The sequence below is a fragment of the Neovison vison genome, chromosome 6 (assembly GCF_020171115.1).
Source record: "Neovison vison isolate M4711 chromosome 6, ASM_NN_V1, whole genome shotgun sequence".
Taxonomy (NCBI): domain Eukaryota; kingdom Metazoa; phylum Chordata; class Mammalia; order Carnivora; family Mustelidae; genus Neogale; species Neogale vison.
The window spans coordinates 121,216,949-121,234,397 of NC_058096.1; the positions used below are offsets into that span (position 1 = coordinate 121,216,949).

The 17,449-nt window shown below is 38.3% G+C and overlaps 1 protein-coding gene across 1 annotated transcript in view; it reads left to right on the forward strand.

Moving 5' to 3' along the window:
- Nucleotides 1–17,449, forward strand: part of HACD2 (3-hydroxyacyl-CoA dehydratase 2) — a 120,989-nt gene that overhangs the window by 74,022 nt on the left and 29,518 nt on the right. The window contains exon 4 of the mRNA XM_044252197.1: nucleotides 11,949–12,037. Coding sequence (XP_044108132.1) covers nucleotides 11,949–12,037 — 89 coding nt within the window. The remainder of the gene's footprint in view (nucleotides 1–11,948; nucleotides 12,038–17,449) is intronic.

A 17,449-nucleotide genomic window follows, 5' to 3' on the forward strand; every position in this document is an offset into this window, starting at 1 on the left:
CACCCAACTCAGTGATAATCAGTTTTATTCAGAGCAAAGATGATGCTATCTATTTGGCCTTCTGTTGTTGGCCTGACTTACCTCCAAGAATAAACTTGGAGATACTGGCCTTCAGATGGTGTTCCTTATATAAAGGGTACTTCTTCCTACTGGCCTTTTGACCGGTCCAGTAGAGCAGGCATTTTAAGATTGGGCTGTCAGGCTAGAGCCAAAACTTCTGTTTGCTGGGTGATCAGTTGAAGTAGGTTCATATGCCATAGAAACCAAGTGAGCTTTGGTATGAATGACATCATTAGGAAATTCAGGTGCCTAAATGGGCAGTTTCCTGAATAGGGAATTTAGGGGAGCACCTGCAGGCAAAGCCAGGAACAACTCTGCATTTGCATCAAATTAGAAAGCATTGAGCAGTTTTTTATTCCTAGCTTATTAAGATTTAAATTTACTGGCTTTTTACTCCCTAACTTACTAAGATTTAAATTTACTCTGGAGGGGTAGGTTAAAGCAGCCAGACTTGTATGCTCTTGGTGGGAGTGTATATTGATACAAATGTTTTGGAAAGCAATTTGGCAATGTATTTCATGATCTTTAAAGGCATTCATAGCATTTGACCTAGTAGTTCTACTTCTGGGAACTATCCCAAGGAAATAATATTATTAAAAAATTATTTTTTTCTAAGCCTCAGAAATTTTTAAGTATTCTTTTTAATACTTTATTACTTCATTTGTAATATCAAGAAATTTAAGCAATTTAAATGTTTCACAGAAGGAGAATAGATAAACAAATATATTCTACTCAAAGGAATAGCACTCAAGCTAAAATATTTTTAAGAATATGTTGTAAGAAAATTTCTCAAAATGTTAAGTGAAAAAAGCAAACTACAAAGAGTATAAACAATAGAAGTTGAACTGTATTTAAAAATATACTTAGAAGAGAGGACACCTGGGTGGCTCAGTTGGTTAAGCATCTGCCTTCAGGCTCCAGTCATGATCCCAAGATCCTGGGATCAAGTCCCACATCAGGTTCCTTGCTCAGCAGGGATCCTTCTTCTCCCTCTGCCTGCAGCTCCCCCTGCTTTTCTACATTCTGACTCTGACATAACAAATTTTTTAAAAGTCTTTAAAAGTGACTACACACACACACACACACACACACACACACACACACTCTTAGAAGAAAAGAATGGTGGGAAATACACCTAAGGAATAAATGTTCTTGGCTGTTAAATCTTACTTTAAAAAAAATATATCATTTTTGATGAGCACTTTCAAAAGGAAGACATATAGAAATCTTCATATTCCCTAGGAAAGGGAGCTCTAGAGTTAAGAACTGAATCGCAGTTTCCATCCCTCAGAGCAACCAGATCCTTCATTGAAGTCATACTTCTTAATAAGCATTCTGATTTCCATGGGAGGAAAAAAGTGCCGCTAGATGAAGGTCTCTAAAATCCCAACTCTTCAGTTATTATTACGAAGACTGTGCTCCTGTTCTAAGTGAATAAAATGACATTTTGGTTTATTAGCTAGACTCCTCTGGATCTGATTGGCCTGAACCAGTCTCCCAAGAAGCTGATTTTTGCTCATGAGTGGGATTAAATTGGTTTATTGAACTTGGAAATCTGAGGTTCAGATCCTGGACTTCCTTGATTCACACCAAAGTGTATCAGTAAGCCTGGAGCACTGGTCACTCCATTAACAGTCTAATCCATTGTTTCAGTGGCAAAAGAAGAAAGCAGAAATGAAAGGGAAAATAATATTTTTAAGTGATGAGCTAGTCTTTGAGTTAAAAAAAGAAGAAACTAGAAATACTGGTGGTCTTACCTTAAGCAGCAAATGCTTAAGAACTCATTTAGGTAAGCCTTTGATTATCGATCTTTAGTTTTTCTGGTAATGTAATCTATAGTATAATCTGGCTAAGTATATTCACTTCATATTTGACTCACTGATTGAGCTTCTTTAGCAGTATTACATATTATATCACCAGGCTTTGTGTTTAACTCATATATTTATTTTTTTATAAAAGCTTTATTCATATATTATTCACATACAAAATTCACCCATTTTGAGTATATAATTCAGTATTCACAGAGTTGTGCAACCATCACCCAATCAATTTTAGAACATTTTCATCAGCCCAAAAAGAAGCCCAATACCCATTAGCAGTTGCTCTCAGTTTCCCTCCTAACCTTCTAGCCCAACTAATCTGCTTTCTGTCTTTTTAGTTTGTCTATTCTTGACTTTTCATATAAACCAAATCATGTAACGTGTGGTCTTTTGTCACAAGGTTCTTCAGTCAGTATGTTTTCAAAGTTTATCAATGTTATACTATGTATCAATACTTCATTTCTTTTTTATTATTCATTTCTTTTTACTTTATTTCTAAGGTTCCATTGCGTTTCTTTCTAAGATACCATGTTCAATTGATCCATTCATGTGGGGTTTTTTGTTTTTTTGTTTGTTTTAAAGATTTTATTTATTTATTTGACAGAGAGATCACAAGTAGACAGAGAGGCAGGCGGGCCAGGGAGGGGGTTGGGAAGCAGGCTCCCTGCTGAGCAGAGAGCCCGATGCTGGACTCGATCCCAGGACCCTGAGACCATCACCTGAGGCGAAGGCAGCGGCCTAACCCACTGAGCCACCCAGGCGCCCCCATTCATCTGTTTTTTTGGACATTTTGATTGTTTCCAGTTTGGGGCTGTGATGAATGCCACTATGAACATTCACTGCCAGTGTTTATGTGGGCATATGTTTTTATTTTTCTTGGATACATATGTACCTAGGAGGAGAATTGCTGGGCCATATGGTAATTCCATATGTAACATTTTGAGGTACTCTCAGACAGTAGCTATACCATTTTATATTCCTAATGGCAATGTCTGAGGGCTCCAGTATCCTCACATCCCTGCCAGCGCTTGTTATTCTTTGTAATAATGTATCTGATGATTGTAGCCATCCTAGTGAAGGATATCTCATTGTGGTTTTGATTTGCATTTCCCTGTTCACTGATGATTTGAGCATCTTTTCATGTCTTTATTATCCATTTGCATATCTTCTTTGGAGAAATGTCTATTCCGATTCCCTGTCCATTTTTTAATTGGGTTGTCTTTTATTACTAAGTTGTAAGAATTCTTTATTTGGGGGCCACTTGGGTGACTCATTTGGGTAAGCACGTGACTCTTGATTTCAACTCATATCATGATCTCAGGATTGTGAGATTAAGCCTTGTGTCACACTTCTCCTTGGGCGTGAAGGCTGATTAAAATTCTCTCGCTCTCTTACCCTCTGCACCTCTCTTCCCTCTCTTTTTCTCTCTCCCTCTCAAAAAAAAAAATTAAATATTAAAAAAAGTTTTAATTCTTTTTTTTATATAAGTCCTTTATTACATACAACTCATAGATATTTTCTCCTGTATGTTGTCTTTTCACTTTTTTGATAGTATCATTTTTTAAAGCCCAGAAGTTTTTAATTTTGATGTCTATTTTTGTGTGTGTGTGCTTTTGGTGTCATAGCTAATAAACTGTTGCCTAATCCAAGGTCACAAAGATTTACATTTATGTGTTCTTCCTCTCTTTTTTTTAATCTTTAATACAATCTTTTAAAAGAAGGCGATCATTTTTTATTAAAGACATCATTTGAATTTTATCTTTGCTAAAATGCTGGGGAAGAGGAGCAGAGTTTTTAATTAACATAATTTATTATTGGTTTCAGAGTTACAGGTCTGTGATTAATCACTATTATACAATACCCAATGCTCATTACATCATATGCCCTCCTTAATGTCCACCACCCAGTTACCCCATCCCCCCCTCCCCCACCCCTCCAGCAACCTTCAGTTTGTTTCTATGATTAAAAGTCTCTTATGGTTTGTCTTTCTCTCTGGTTTCATCTTGTTTTATTTTTTTCTTCTCTTTCCCTATGATCCTCTGTTTTATTTCTTAAATTCCACATATCAGTGAGATCATGTAATAGTTATCTTTCTCTGATTGACTTATTTTACTTAACATAATAACCTCTAGTTCCATCTACTTCATTGCATATGGCAAGATTTGGGGTGTTTTGGTGTCTGAGTAATATTCCATTGTGTATATATGTATACACCACATCTTCTTTATCCATTCATCTGTCAATGAACATCTGGATTCTTTCCATAGTTTGGCTATTGTGGACACTGATGCTATAAACATTGGGGTGCAGGTGCCCCTTTGGATCACTACATTTGTATCTGGTATAGTATACTGGGTAAATACCAAGTACTGCAATTGCTGGGTCATAGGGTAGCTCTGTTTTCAACTTTTTGAGGAACCTCCATACTGTTTTCTAGAGTGGCTGCACCAGCTTGCATTCCCACCAACAGTGTAGGAGGGTTCCTTTTCTCTGTACCCTCACCAACATCTGTCATTTCCGGACTTGTTAATTTTAGCCATTTTGACTGGTGTGAGGTGGTATCTCACTGTGGCTTCGATTTGTATTTCCCTGATACCAAGTGATGTGGAGCATTTTTTTCATGTGTCTATTGGCCATTTGTATGTCTTCTTTGAAGAAATGTCTCTTCATGTCTTCTGCCCATTTCTTGATTGGGTTATTTGTTCTTTGGTTGTTGAGTTTCATAAATTCTTTATAAATTTTGGATACTAGCCCTTTATCTGACAAGACTTTTGCAAATATCTTCTCCCATTCTGTCAGTTGTCTTTTGGTTTTGTCTACTGTTTCCTTTGCTGTGCAAAAGCTTTTTATCTTGATGAAGTCCCAGTAGTTCATTTTTGCCTTTGTTTCCCTTGCTTTTGGAGACATTTCTAGCAAGAAGTTGCTACAGCCGAGGTTGAAGATGTTGCTGCCTGTGTTCCCTTTTAGGATTTTGATGGATTCCTGTTCCACATTTAGGTCTTTCATCCATTTTGAGTCTATTTTTGTGAGTGGCGTAAGGGAATGGTCCAGTTCCATTCTAATGCATGTAGCTGTTCAATTTTCCCAAACACCATTTGTTGAAGAATTATCTTTTTTCCATTGGATATTCTTTCCTGCTTTGTTGAAGATCAGTCGACCATAGAATTGAGGGTCCATTCCTGGACCCTCCATTCTGTTCCGTTGATCTATGTGTCTGTTTTTGTGCCAATACCATACTATCTTGATGATTACAGCTTTGAAATAGAGTTTGAAATCTGACATTGTGATGTCACCAGTTTTGTTTTTCTTTTTCAACATTCCTTCGACTATTTGGAGTCTTTTCTGGGTCCATACAAATTTTAGGATTATTTGTTTCAGCTCTGTGAAAAACGTTGATGGTATTTTGATAGGGATTGCATTGAAACTATAGATTGCTCTAGGTAACATAGACGTTTTAACAATACTTGTTCTTCCAATCCATGAACATGGAACATTTTTCCATTTCTTTGTGTCTTTCTCAATTTCTTTCATGAGCTTTCTATAGTTTTCAGAGTATAGATCCTTTGCCTCTTTGGTTTGGTTTATTCCTAGGTATCCTACAGTTTTGGGTACAGTTGTAAATGGAATGACTCCTTAATTTTCTCTTTCCTCTGTCTCATTGTCAGTGTATAAAAATGCAACTGATTTCTGTGCAGTGATTTTATATCCTGCCACTTTGCTGAATTCCTATATGAGTTCTACCAATTTTGGGGTGGAGTCTTCTGGGTTTCCTCATATGTCATCTGCAAAGAGTGAGAGTTTGACTTCTTCTTTGACGATTTGGATGCCTTTAATGTCTTTTTGTTGTCTGATTGCTGAGGCTAGGACTTTCAGGACTATGTTGAACAGCAGTAGTGATAATGGACATCCCTGTCATATTCCTGACCTTAGGGGGCAAAATCTCAGTTTTTGCCAAATGAGAATGATATTTGCTATAGGCTTTTCATAAATGGCTTTAATGATACTAAGGTATGTTCTCTCTGTCCCTCCGCTGTGAAGAGTTTTAATCAAGAAAGGATGCTGTACTTTGTCAAATGCTTTTTCTGCATCTCTTGAGAGAATCATATGGTTCTTGTCCTTTCTTTTATTTATGTATTGTATCACATTGATTTGTGGATGTTGAACCACCCTTGCAGCCCAGGAATAAATCCCACTTCCTTGTGGTGAATAATCCTTTTAATGTACTGTTGGGTCCTATTGGCTAGTATTTTGGTGAGAATTTTTGCATCCGTCTTCATCAGGGATATTGGTCGGTAATTCTCCATTTTGGTGGGATCTTTGTCTGGTTTTGGGATCAAGGTAATGCTGGCCTCATAGAGTTTGGAAGTTTTCCTTCCATTTCTATTTTTTTTAACATCTTCAGAAGAATAGGTATTAATTCTTCTTTAAATGTTTGGTGGAGGGGCGCTTGGGTGGGTTAATCACTGTGTATGCCTTTGTCTTAGGTCATGATCCCAGGGTAATGGGATCAAGCCCCACCTCGAGCTCCCTGCTAGGAGGGAACCCTGCTTCTCCCTCTCTCACTCTCACTGCTTGTGTTCCCTCTCTGTGTCTCTCTTTGTCAAATAAATGAATAAATCTTTAAAAATAAATAAGTGGATGAATGAATGAATGTTTGGTGGAATTCCCTCTGGGAAGCCATCCAGCCTTAGACTCTTGTTTATTGGGAGTTGTTTTTGTTTTAAGATTTTGCATCATTAATTTTTGATGTAGTGTTCATGGTTTGCATATAACACCCCATGCTCCATGCAATACATGCCCTCCTTAATACCCATCACCAGGCTCACCCACCTCCCCACCCCTTCCCCTTTCTATTACCTGTAAAGTGACTGTTACTATATTTGTCTTTGTTCCTTTCTGATATATGTTAATTTGGGGCTCTTTCCTTAGAGGATCCCTTTTAATAGTTCTGGTAGGGCTGGTTTGGTGGTCACAAATTCTTTAAGTTTCTGTTCGTCCTGGAAGATTTTTTATCTGTCCTTCTATTTTGAATAACATCCTAGCTGGATAAAGTATTCTTGGCTGCATATTTTTCTCATTTAGCTCCCTGAATATATCATGCCAGTCCTTTTTGGCCTGCTAGGTCTCTGTGGACAGGTCTGCTGCCAATCTGTGTTTCTCCCTTGTAGGTTACAGATCTCTTGCCCAGATCTGCTCTCAGGATTTTCTCTTTGTCTCTGAGGTTTGTAAGTTTCACTAGTATTTGTCAGGGTGTTGACCTGTTTTTATTGATTTTGAGGGGCATTCTCTCTGCCTCCTGGACTTTGATGCTTGCTCCCTTCCCGAGATTGGGAAGTTCTCCACTGTAATTTGCTCCAATATGCCTTCTGCTGCCTCTGTCTCTCTTTCTTCTTCTTCTGGGTTCCCAGTTATTCTAATACTGTTTCACTTTATGGCATCACTTATCTCTCGAATTCTCCCTTCTTGATCCAGTAGCGATTTATCTCTCTTTTTCTCAGCTTCTTTATTCTCTATCATTTGGCCTTCTGTATCACTACTTCTCACTTTTGCCTCATTTATCCTCACAGTTAGAACCTCCATTTTTTATTGCATCTCATTAATAGCCTTTTTTATTTCAACTTGGTTAGATTTTAGTTCTTTTATTTCTCCAGAAAGGGATTCTCTAGTGATTTCTGTGCTTTTTGCTTTTTTTCTGTCTTCTATGCTTTTTTCAAGTCTAGCTAGTATCTTTATAATCATTATATTATAATCAGGACTCTAGTTCTGACATATTACTTATGTCCATACTGATTAGGTCCCTGGCAGTCAGTACTGCCTCTAATTCTCTTTTTTTTTTTTTTTTGAGGTGAATTTTTCTGTCTTGTCATTCTGTCCAGAGAAGAACAGATGAACAAGAGAACAGAATATTAAAATGGCAACAATAACCCCAGGAAAATATACACTAAACAAATCAGAAGAGACCCAAAAACAGGAGAAAAAAAAAGAATATAATTAGACATGTGAGCAGAATAGAGCAATACACTGGATTCTGTGTGTATCTTGGTCTCTTTTTAGAAAGCTAGATCCCGGGGCGCCTGGGTGGCTCAGTGGGTTAAGCCACTGCCTTCAGCTTGGGTCATGATCTCGGGGTCCTGGGATCGAGTCCCGCATCGGGCTCTCTGCTTGGCAGGGAGCCTGCTTCCCTCTCTGTCTACTGTGATCTCTCTCTGTCAAATAAATAAATAAAATCTTAAAAAAAAAAAACAAAACACACTTTTAAAATAAAAAAAAGAAAGCTAGATCCCAAAATTGTAATGAAGAAAATCTGTGTGTACAAAAATAAAATTAACTACAGTGAAACGATAGAATGTAATGTAAAAATGGAAATTAAAAGACAAGAAAAAGCAAAAGAGGAAAAAAAAACCAAGAACAACAACAAAAAGGAAGGGATATAAACAAACAGGTGAACAGAACAGAGCAGTACACTATCTCCTGAGTGTCTTTTGGTGAGTTTGTTAGAAGAAACTACATCTCAAAATTGTAAAGAAAGAAAAACTTATATATACTAAAATAAAACTAAGTACATTGAAAGGATAGAATGTAAAAAACAAAAATAATGGAAGAAAAAAAGACAATAAAAAGGGAATATAATCAGACAGGTGAATAGAACAGTCATATACAAGATTTTGGGTGTATTTTGGTCTGTTAGAAGAAACTGCATCCCAAAAATTGTAAAGAAAGAAAAAAAGTGTGTGTGTGTATATATATATATGTATATGTATATATATGTGGATGATCAAATACAACGAAGGGATAGAATATAACTGTAAAAATGAAATGAAGATGTAAAAAATAAGAGTTGATAAAGTAAGAAATTGGTTGAAAAAGGAAAGGAAAAAAATTAAAGATGAAAGACTAAGAATCATGGGGGGAAAACCATGCATTCTATATGCTGTATTCCCCTAGGGCTGGAGTTTTGCAATTCTCATTGATCTAGAAACTTGGTCTTTGCTGGATGTTCTTGCTGATCTTCTGGGGGAGGGGCCTATTGCATTGATTCTGAAGTGTCTTTTCCCCAGGCGGAATTGCACCATCCTTGCTGGGGGCGAGGCTAAGTTACCTGCTCCAGTTTGCTCTGTGTGCCTTTTATTCCCTGAAGCCTTTTGGTACACCTTTCAAAAATGAGAATGAAAATGACAACCTCCCAGTCCCTGGCCCCAGAGCCAGAGCTCTGGGCCTGACCTTTCAGGGTACCCTCAGATAAAGCAATCAGTCACTCCTGTACCCCTGGCCTTCATCCGAAATCCCGGCCTGTGACCGAGTGTTTCTCTCTCAGGCACACAGCCCTGTTTGGAGTCTCCAAACCCTGTGGATTCCTTCCTCCTGGGTGAGGAAGGTGGGGTCTTGCTAGTTCTGCTTGTTGGGCCCCTGCTCAGAGAGCAGTTGCCTGACTGTGCCATAGATCAAGGTTATGGCAGCCCTGAGCTGAGAGCCCACAAGTGGGCTCACTCTGCAGCCACCTTCCCTATCCTGATCCCTGGGAGCTCTGCCACATTCAGGCACCCCCAGTCTCCCTGTGACCTTGAGGGATCCTGAGACCACACTGTCCTAGCTAGGTTCCACCCCCACTTAGCCACCTGAGCAGCATCCCTCACTGGAGCAGACTTCTAAAAGTTCCAATTTTGTGCTCTGCTGCTCTATCACTTGCTGATAGCCAGCTGAGGTAGGCTCCCTTCCCTCCCCCCTCCCCCCACAGTTAATCTTCCCATCTATCGCCTGGGATTCACTTTTCCACACCTCCTGCCTTGCAGAAAGTGGTCGCTTTTCTTTTGTAGAGTTGCAGCTCTTTTTTTCTTAGATCTCTGGTTGAATTCGCAGGTGTTCAGAATGATTTGATAGCTATCTTGCTGAATTCCTGGGACCAGATGAAATTAAAGTCTCCTGCTCCTCCACCATCTTGGACTCCTGCCCCCATTTATCTTTTCTTCTAAGGGTTTTATAGTTTTAACTATTATATTTTGGTTTTTGATTCATTTTGAGTTAATTTTTTTTTTGTACTTGACATAAGGAAGTTTCTAACTCTATATTCTTTTTTTTTTTTAACTTTTTTTTTTTTTTTTTTTTTTTTTGTCAGAGAGAGTGAGCACAGGCAGACAGAGTGGCAGGCAGAGGCAGAGGGAGAAGCAGGCTTCCTGCTGAGCAAGGAGCCCGATGTGGTACTTGATCCCAGGACACTGGTATCATGACCTGAGCCGAAGGCAGCCTCTTAACCAACTGAACCACCCAGGCATTCCCTAACTCTATTCTTTCGTATGTAACTATCCAGTTGTACCAGCACCATTTTATTGAAAAGACAGTTATTTTTCCATTGAATTGTCTTGACATCCTTTTTGAAAATCAAGTAACTATAAATGTAAGGATTTATTTCTAGAGTGAACTCTATTCCATTGGGCTACATGTCCATGCATTTATTTTTCTTTCACTCATTCTACAAAGATTTATTGAGTATCTTTATGTGCCAAGCATTGCTTGACATGTGCATGTTACTTGCTTTTGGGAGCTTAGCTGTTCCTCTTTGAAGCCCAAGCCTTCTTTAAGAAACACATTCTAACAGGATCTTGCATCTCTTTTTCTTAATGAGATATGAGGTGATTCCTTTCATAGCCATACCCATGGATGTCTCCATGTACATCTCTGATTTGTACACAGTCTTTTGGCAATTTGTTTCTCTGTTTTATAAATGTTCAGAAGTCTGAGTATGGTTTAGAAGGCATGGAAGAATGAAAATTGGTCTGGGATAGTCCAGTGGATGTATTGAAGATGAGGTTAGTATTAGAGTGATAGGAAGATCTGCCACCATGATGATGAGGGCTCCTGGCAGGTATGGAAAGGCCCACATGCAACTTGAAATGTCCAGGAAGTTGGTAAGTGTAATTGCTGCCAGCAGGAAGGCTGGAGAGAAACCACAGAGGAGTGAGGGTAAAGGAGCCTGCTTGTTTGGTACCCATAATTCTGCTTCCTGATTTTACTTTAGGAGCAGTTCCCTACAAGTATAAAGTTACAACAAGAAAATGACGCTTACAGATAATGGCTTATTGCTGGGTTTAAGATGACCTAAAGGAGGCAAGAGTTTTTTGTAATGGTGGTGGCTGGTTTCTTCATAGGGGTTGTGATTGTGGGGATTGAAAGGAGAAGCCAAAGAAATTTAAACTTTAAACTAAGGATTCCAGTGTTAAAACTTCTGGACATTGGAAGGATAATTCTACCAGTGCTTATTGTAATGCACAAGGTGAGAATGGTTTAATAAAGACAATAAGCTTTGATTATCGTATGCTTATTGGCAAAATATTTGAGTGAATTTTAAAAGATAATTTAACCATTAGATAATACCTTGATATATAGTACAGATAATACGTATGATATGTAGGAGTTGCTAATGTTCATTGGATACAAATATAGTTGATTTCCCTTCTATAGGTGCCTATTCGTTTTTGAAACCCATATTATAAAATGACCTTTCAGTGTCTAATTTTAGAGGTTAAGCAATGGTTTTGTTTTCTCTATATAATAAATGTAAAATATATTGCACTTAGCCAGTGATTTTGAAAGGCTTAAGAAAGGTACCTAGATTCCATGTTATGCTGTTGTCATTAACAATTTTGTTCTCGGGTGGGGGGAGGCAATATTAGTGTTTTGGAGGGGGAAAGTTGGGGTTTGGGGTTGTCTTTTATTTTTTTAGATTTTATTTATTTATTTATCAGAGAGAGAGCACACACAAGCAGGAGGAGCAGCAGGCAGAGAGAAAAGCAGTCTCCCCACTGAGCAAGGAGCCTGATGCAGAACTCGATTCCAGGACCCTGGGATCATGACTAAGCCAAAGCTAGACACTTAACTAACTGAGCCAGCCAGGCATCCCTGGAGGAAAAAAGTTTTTAATATTGACTGTACTGAAATACATTTTATATAAAGTTTCAGTTGCTCAAGATGGTTTTATGTCTTAACATTAAAATTAAATGTTTCAGAAAATGTATTACATGGTGAAACTTAGTACAATATACATTTATTTACCGACCCTAAAATTTCTTTCAGGAATCGTTCCATCTTCTGTTGTCCTGACTTCCTTCCAGGTGATGTCAAGAGTTTTTCTGATATGGGCAGTAACACATAGTGTCAAAGAGGTGAGTGTTTACATTGACTAAAATAAAGTAATACCAACAATGCTAGTCAATGCTAGTCAACATTTCTGTTTCATGTGTGTGTTAGGGCTACAGATTGGAACTCTAGGTCATTACTGTAGCCCAAATGAAATGCATATTCTCTATGAGAATTGGATTACTGGTGGGGAAACGTACCCCAAATATGCAGTGTTGTTAAAAGAAGACTGGTTAAATGATAACGTCCTGCAAGCTTAGTTCCCATAGAGAGAGTTGGACAATACGGATGTGGTCTGCACTTCAGTTATATTTTTGGTGTATCTTGTTTGTTTCAGCATCCTAAACTGGACATCTGCATCCTTATAGTGGAACTGTTGGAGGAGTAGGGGGTATTAATTCAGTCCAGAGCAGTCCTTTTTATAGGACCAGGAGAAACAAACTTGTTTCCACCCCACCCACCAGGATTAATGGAATTCTCAAACATGCTGACTCTAGTGGTTCTGGAAGGGAAGTGCTCTGCAGAGGGTGTGGGGTGGTACATACCCCCAGCAGGCCCAGGGATACTGGGAAGAAGCCAGCAGTACTGTCAGTGTGAATCGACAACCAAGCTTCATTTCTCAGTATGGGAGAAGGAGATTGTTTTCCGTATGTTTTTTGCTTTTTAAAAGTCATTTATTTCTTGTTAATGTCACCTAGAGGTAGAGTACCTGTAGCCACCAGGAGGATTCAGTTTTCAGTTTTTCTGTCCCAGACACCAGCAGTATTGGAATCTGTGGGGCTCATGAAATGTGCTTATCCATTAGCATTATTCTAGTGTTTTCTTTGTCTTCTATTCTCCCAAAACTTCTGTCAAAACATTTTGTTTTTCAGGATTTATTTTGACAGTTTCATTTGAATTTCAGTGAGGTTTTTTCTTTTAACTTTTTATTGGCATATGATATACAAACAGAAGAATGCATGTGGCTAATAAGTTTTTTTTTTTTTTTTGTGGCTAATAAGTTTTTAACCAAAGCTGATTAAGCTATTATTTTTGTTACATTCATATGCAATTTGCTGATCCAAAGGCTTTTTTTTTTTTTTAAGATTTTATTTATTTATTTGACAGAGAGAGATCACAAGTAGGCAGAGAGGCAGGTAGAGAGAGAGAGGAGGAAGCAGGCTCCCCGCTGAGCAGAGAGCCCGATGCGGGAGTCGATCCCAGGACCCTGAGATCATGACCTGAGTCGAAGGCAGCGGCTTAACCCACTGAGCCACCCAGGTGCCCCCTCCAAAGGCTTTTTTTAAACTTCTCTCACTTCTCTAAGGTATCTAAAATTTATATGCAAGAATGTCAAAACAGTAATGTACTTTTTAAAAATTTTATTTTAATTCGTGTAGTATAGTTAACATACAGTATTTTATTATTTTCAAGTATACAATAATCTAGTGATTCAACAATGCTGTACATTACTCAGTGCTCATCCTGATAAGTGTGTTCTTAATCCCCCTTCACCTCTTTCACCCATCCCTTCTCTGATAACCATCTGTTCATCTGTTTGCTACAGTTAAGACTCTGTTTTTTGGTTTGTCCCTTTTTCCTTCGTTCATGTAATCATATACTTCTTAAAAAGTGATCTCATTGCTTTAAAGAATAAAGTTTTTTAAAAAGACACATAAATCCTTTTTAAAATTTTTTTTATTTAAATTCAATTTAGTTAATGTATAGCATATTATAAGTTTCAAAGTTAGAATTTAGTGATTCATCAGCTGCATATAAGGGGACTGCTCATTAAATCAAATGCCCTCCTTAATGCCCATCACCGAATTATCCCATATCCCCACCCACTGCCCCTCCAGCAATCCTCAGTATGTTTCCTATAGTCTGTAGGTCTATATAGTCCTATAGTCCTACAGTCTATAGCCCTGTAGTCTCTTAAGGATTCCTCCCTCTCTGGTTTTTGTCTTATTTTATTTTTTCTTCCCTTCCCCTATGTTCATCTGTTTATTTCTTTAATTCCACATATGAGTGAAATCATGTGGTATTTGTCTTCTCTGACGTATTTTGCTTAGCATAATACTCTCTAGTTCCATCCATATTGTTTCCCATGGCAAGGTTTCTTTTTTTTGGTGGCTGAGTAATATTCATATATATATGCATATATATATGTGTGTATATATATATGTCATATCTTCTTTTTCCATTCATCTGTTGATAGATATCTGGTCTCTTTCCATAGTTTGGCTATTGTGGACATTGCTGCTATAAACACGGAGGTGTATGTGCTCCTTCGAATCACTATTTTTGTATCCTTTGGATAAATACCCAGTAGTACAATTGCTGGGTCGTAGGGTAGCCCTATTTTCAACTTTATGAGGAATCTCCACACTGTTTTCCAGGGTGACTGCACCCGTTTGCATTCCCAACAGCAGTGTAAGAGGGTTCCCCTTTCTCCACATCCTTGCCAACATCTGTCATTTCTGACTTGTTAATTTTAGCCATTCTTACTATTGTGAGGTGGTATCTCATAGTGGTTTTGATTTGTGTTTCCCTGATGCTGAGTGATATGGAGCATTTTCTCATGTGTCTGTTGGCCATTTGTATATCTTCTTTGAAAAAATGTCTATTTGTGTCTTCTAGGCATGTATCCTAATGAGGCGAATTGCCCTTTTCTCACTCTTGTTTGTTTATGGAGTAAGGAAAAGTTAACTTTACTTATACCATGTAAGCTCTCCATTTCAAAGTTCTTTCTACAAATCATCATTTTTAACCAGTATTTCTTCCTCCCTTATTTATGTATTTACATTATTTCCTTTTTATTTTAAGTACCAACTCATTAGCTTCCTGATAGTCTCAAGTGATCTAAATTATTTTTCTGATAGGAGCTCATTCATAGTCTTAAACAGGTAATAATGTAGTTTCAGGAATTAAATGTTAGGTACATGAAGACAGTATTGTCAGCTACAGGCTATGTAATCGCTTTGCCGAAATAATTAGATATTAATTGTTCAGGTGCTAATGCTCCACTGGTAGATTATTTATGGCCTCTGATTTTTTTTCTCCACTCTTCTGCCTTAATGATCACTCTTTTCCTTTTCTCCTTCTGGCAGAGGGGGTAACAGGTAACTCTAAAATGCTTATAATTCGTTTCAAGCAGTTTTGTTTGCCATATTACCAACATTTGCCATATTAGCAACATTTGCCAGGATTTCCTGGTTCTGTTTACCATTTTGGCAACATTTGCCATATTAGCAACATTTGCCAGGATTTCCCGAGCGATCATTAAGACTGCTTGGCTTAAAAGCTATTAACTGTGTGAATTACAGACAGGTACGGGGACCTGGCTATTGTCCTCAGTAACCATACTACCTGATAGATGCAGATTTGACCTTTTCAGGTGGTTCATATATAGTGTCCTATTTGAGCTCTGCAGTAAGTTGTGCACTTGTTATATTTGCATATTCCAAATTGTTTCTCTGCAACCAAACATACCTAGTTTCCACTATCATTGACATACCAGTTTCTTAAAAATGTGGTGCAGTTAATTTTGTTGTCCTTCTGCCATCTCTTGGGTCCTCTTCTTTTCACATACACCCTACTAATTAGTTGACTTGCTCCTTTCTCACGTAATTAGGGTTTAGTGTTTCTGCTGTTCAGGGATCATCGTTCTCTTTTCCTTGTTCCCCTTTTCTTTCATTGTTTTGTTTGCAGTGTAGATCCCCTCCCAGCTCACCCCAGGCCATCGATAGCTAATGTGAAGAGCCGGTTGCTGTGGCATTTCAGAGGCCAATCTGCTTTCTGTCACCTGGTCCTCAGTCCCTGCTCTTGGTCAAATCCTATTTTTCCTGCCTGCCTTAGAGTCTCATATTAGCTATAATTCACTTTGTTCTATATAACAGTACTTATGGCTTCCCTGCTAAACTTCCTTTCTTCTGTTTCCTGAAACATCATTGAACTATCCTTATTTCCCTTATATTCACCTCTGTTTACTTTAACAGTGGGAACCACACAACTAACACATAAAGAAATTGATGTCAGAAATAACTGCTTTATAAAATATATCTCACTTTCTCATAGTAATGTTCAAATTCTTTTTTAAGATTTTTTTATTTATTTGACAGAGATCACAAGTAGGCAGAGAGGCAGGCAGAGAGAGAGGAAGGGAAGCAGGCTCCCTGCTGAGCAGAGAGCCCGATGTGGGGCTCGATTCCAGGACCCTGGGATCATGACCTGAGCCGAAGACAGAGGCTTTAACCCACTGAGCCACCCAGGCGCCCCAGTAATGTTCAAATTCTTACTCTACTTTCATTCTCAGTTTGTTTTTACATCCTATTCTCCTCTAACTTGGTAAGAATTCTTCACATTTATAGCATTATATTTGGATATGGACTCTTTGTACCCCCTTTCTCTGGATTTCTCATATTTTCCATACTCATTCCCCTTGTTTTTCTGTAATTGTACGTGGTGTCCTAAGGTGGGGTTTATATACCTTTTAAGACTAGATTTTACCTTTTTTATATGTGAGATATATTTCCTTTTTACAGGCTTTATAGGACATGCATCTCACTGGTCATTTTAATTCTCTATCCATGGAATGTTGGTCACATAGTGTTGCCGTGTACATCATAGAACCAGAAGGTGACTAGATGGTTTTCTATTATAATATAAAAGGACTCACCCAACAGTTAGTGTGATATCTTGATTGGCAGGATATTAAAGAAATAATTGTGGTCTCTTCGATGAAAATCTTTTCTTAACTAAGTATAGCAAATAACCTCATTTTTTTCCTTCTAAAGAGCGCATATGAGCATAGTAAAGCTTCTGACAAAAATGACAAGCTCGGGGTGAGAGGTAGGATGTAGGAATCAGCAATTCTAGCTGACCTCTTTCCTTTCCACTTTTCCTACCTGTGTCCCAGGCTTGGACTGGCTCCTTCTCCATCTCTTAGCCAGGCTGGCCACTGCTGCTGCCACATCAGACCACTAGGGGCTTTTTTTTCCCCTCACACTGTATTTGAGTCTGTCCATTCTCTCCTCATTGAGCTGAAACAAGACTGGCATTTTTCAAAGTGAACTGCAGTGGAAAATGCTACCTTCTATCCCTCACTATAAACCCCCCTTCAAAAACACATGTGTTCATAGAGCATATATTCTTCTTTTGTTCAAAAGTAGCTATGCTGGTCCCCAGTTTCCTAGATACATAAATGAGCCACTGTCCCTTTTTCTGACCCAGCCCTCTTAGAAGAAGCCATCCAAATCCTTGTTAGAGTTCTCAATTGAAGATCACGATGTTCTGAGGAGAAATCCCTGGGCAGTAGTTGAGAAAGAAGTTGCTGGACTCTCACTGTGACTTTAGCCCAAGTGCACTGAATACCATCTACAGTCTACTAGTAACAGTTTTCATAAAGTAAAGCTATACCCTGCTTGAGTGCTGAGTGCTGAGCCTTGTCTCCTTTCTTC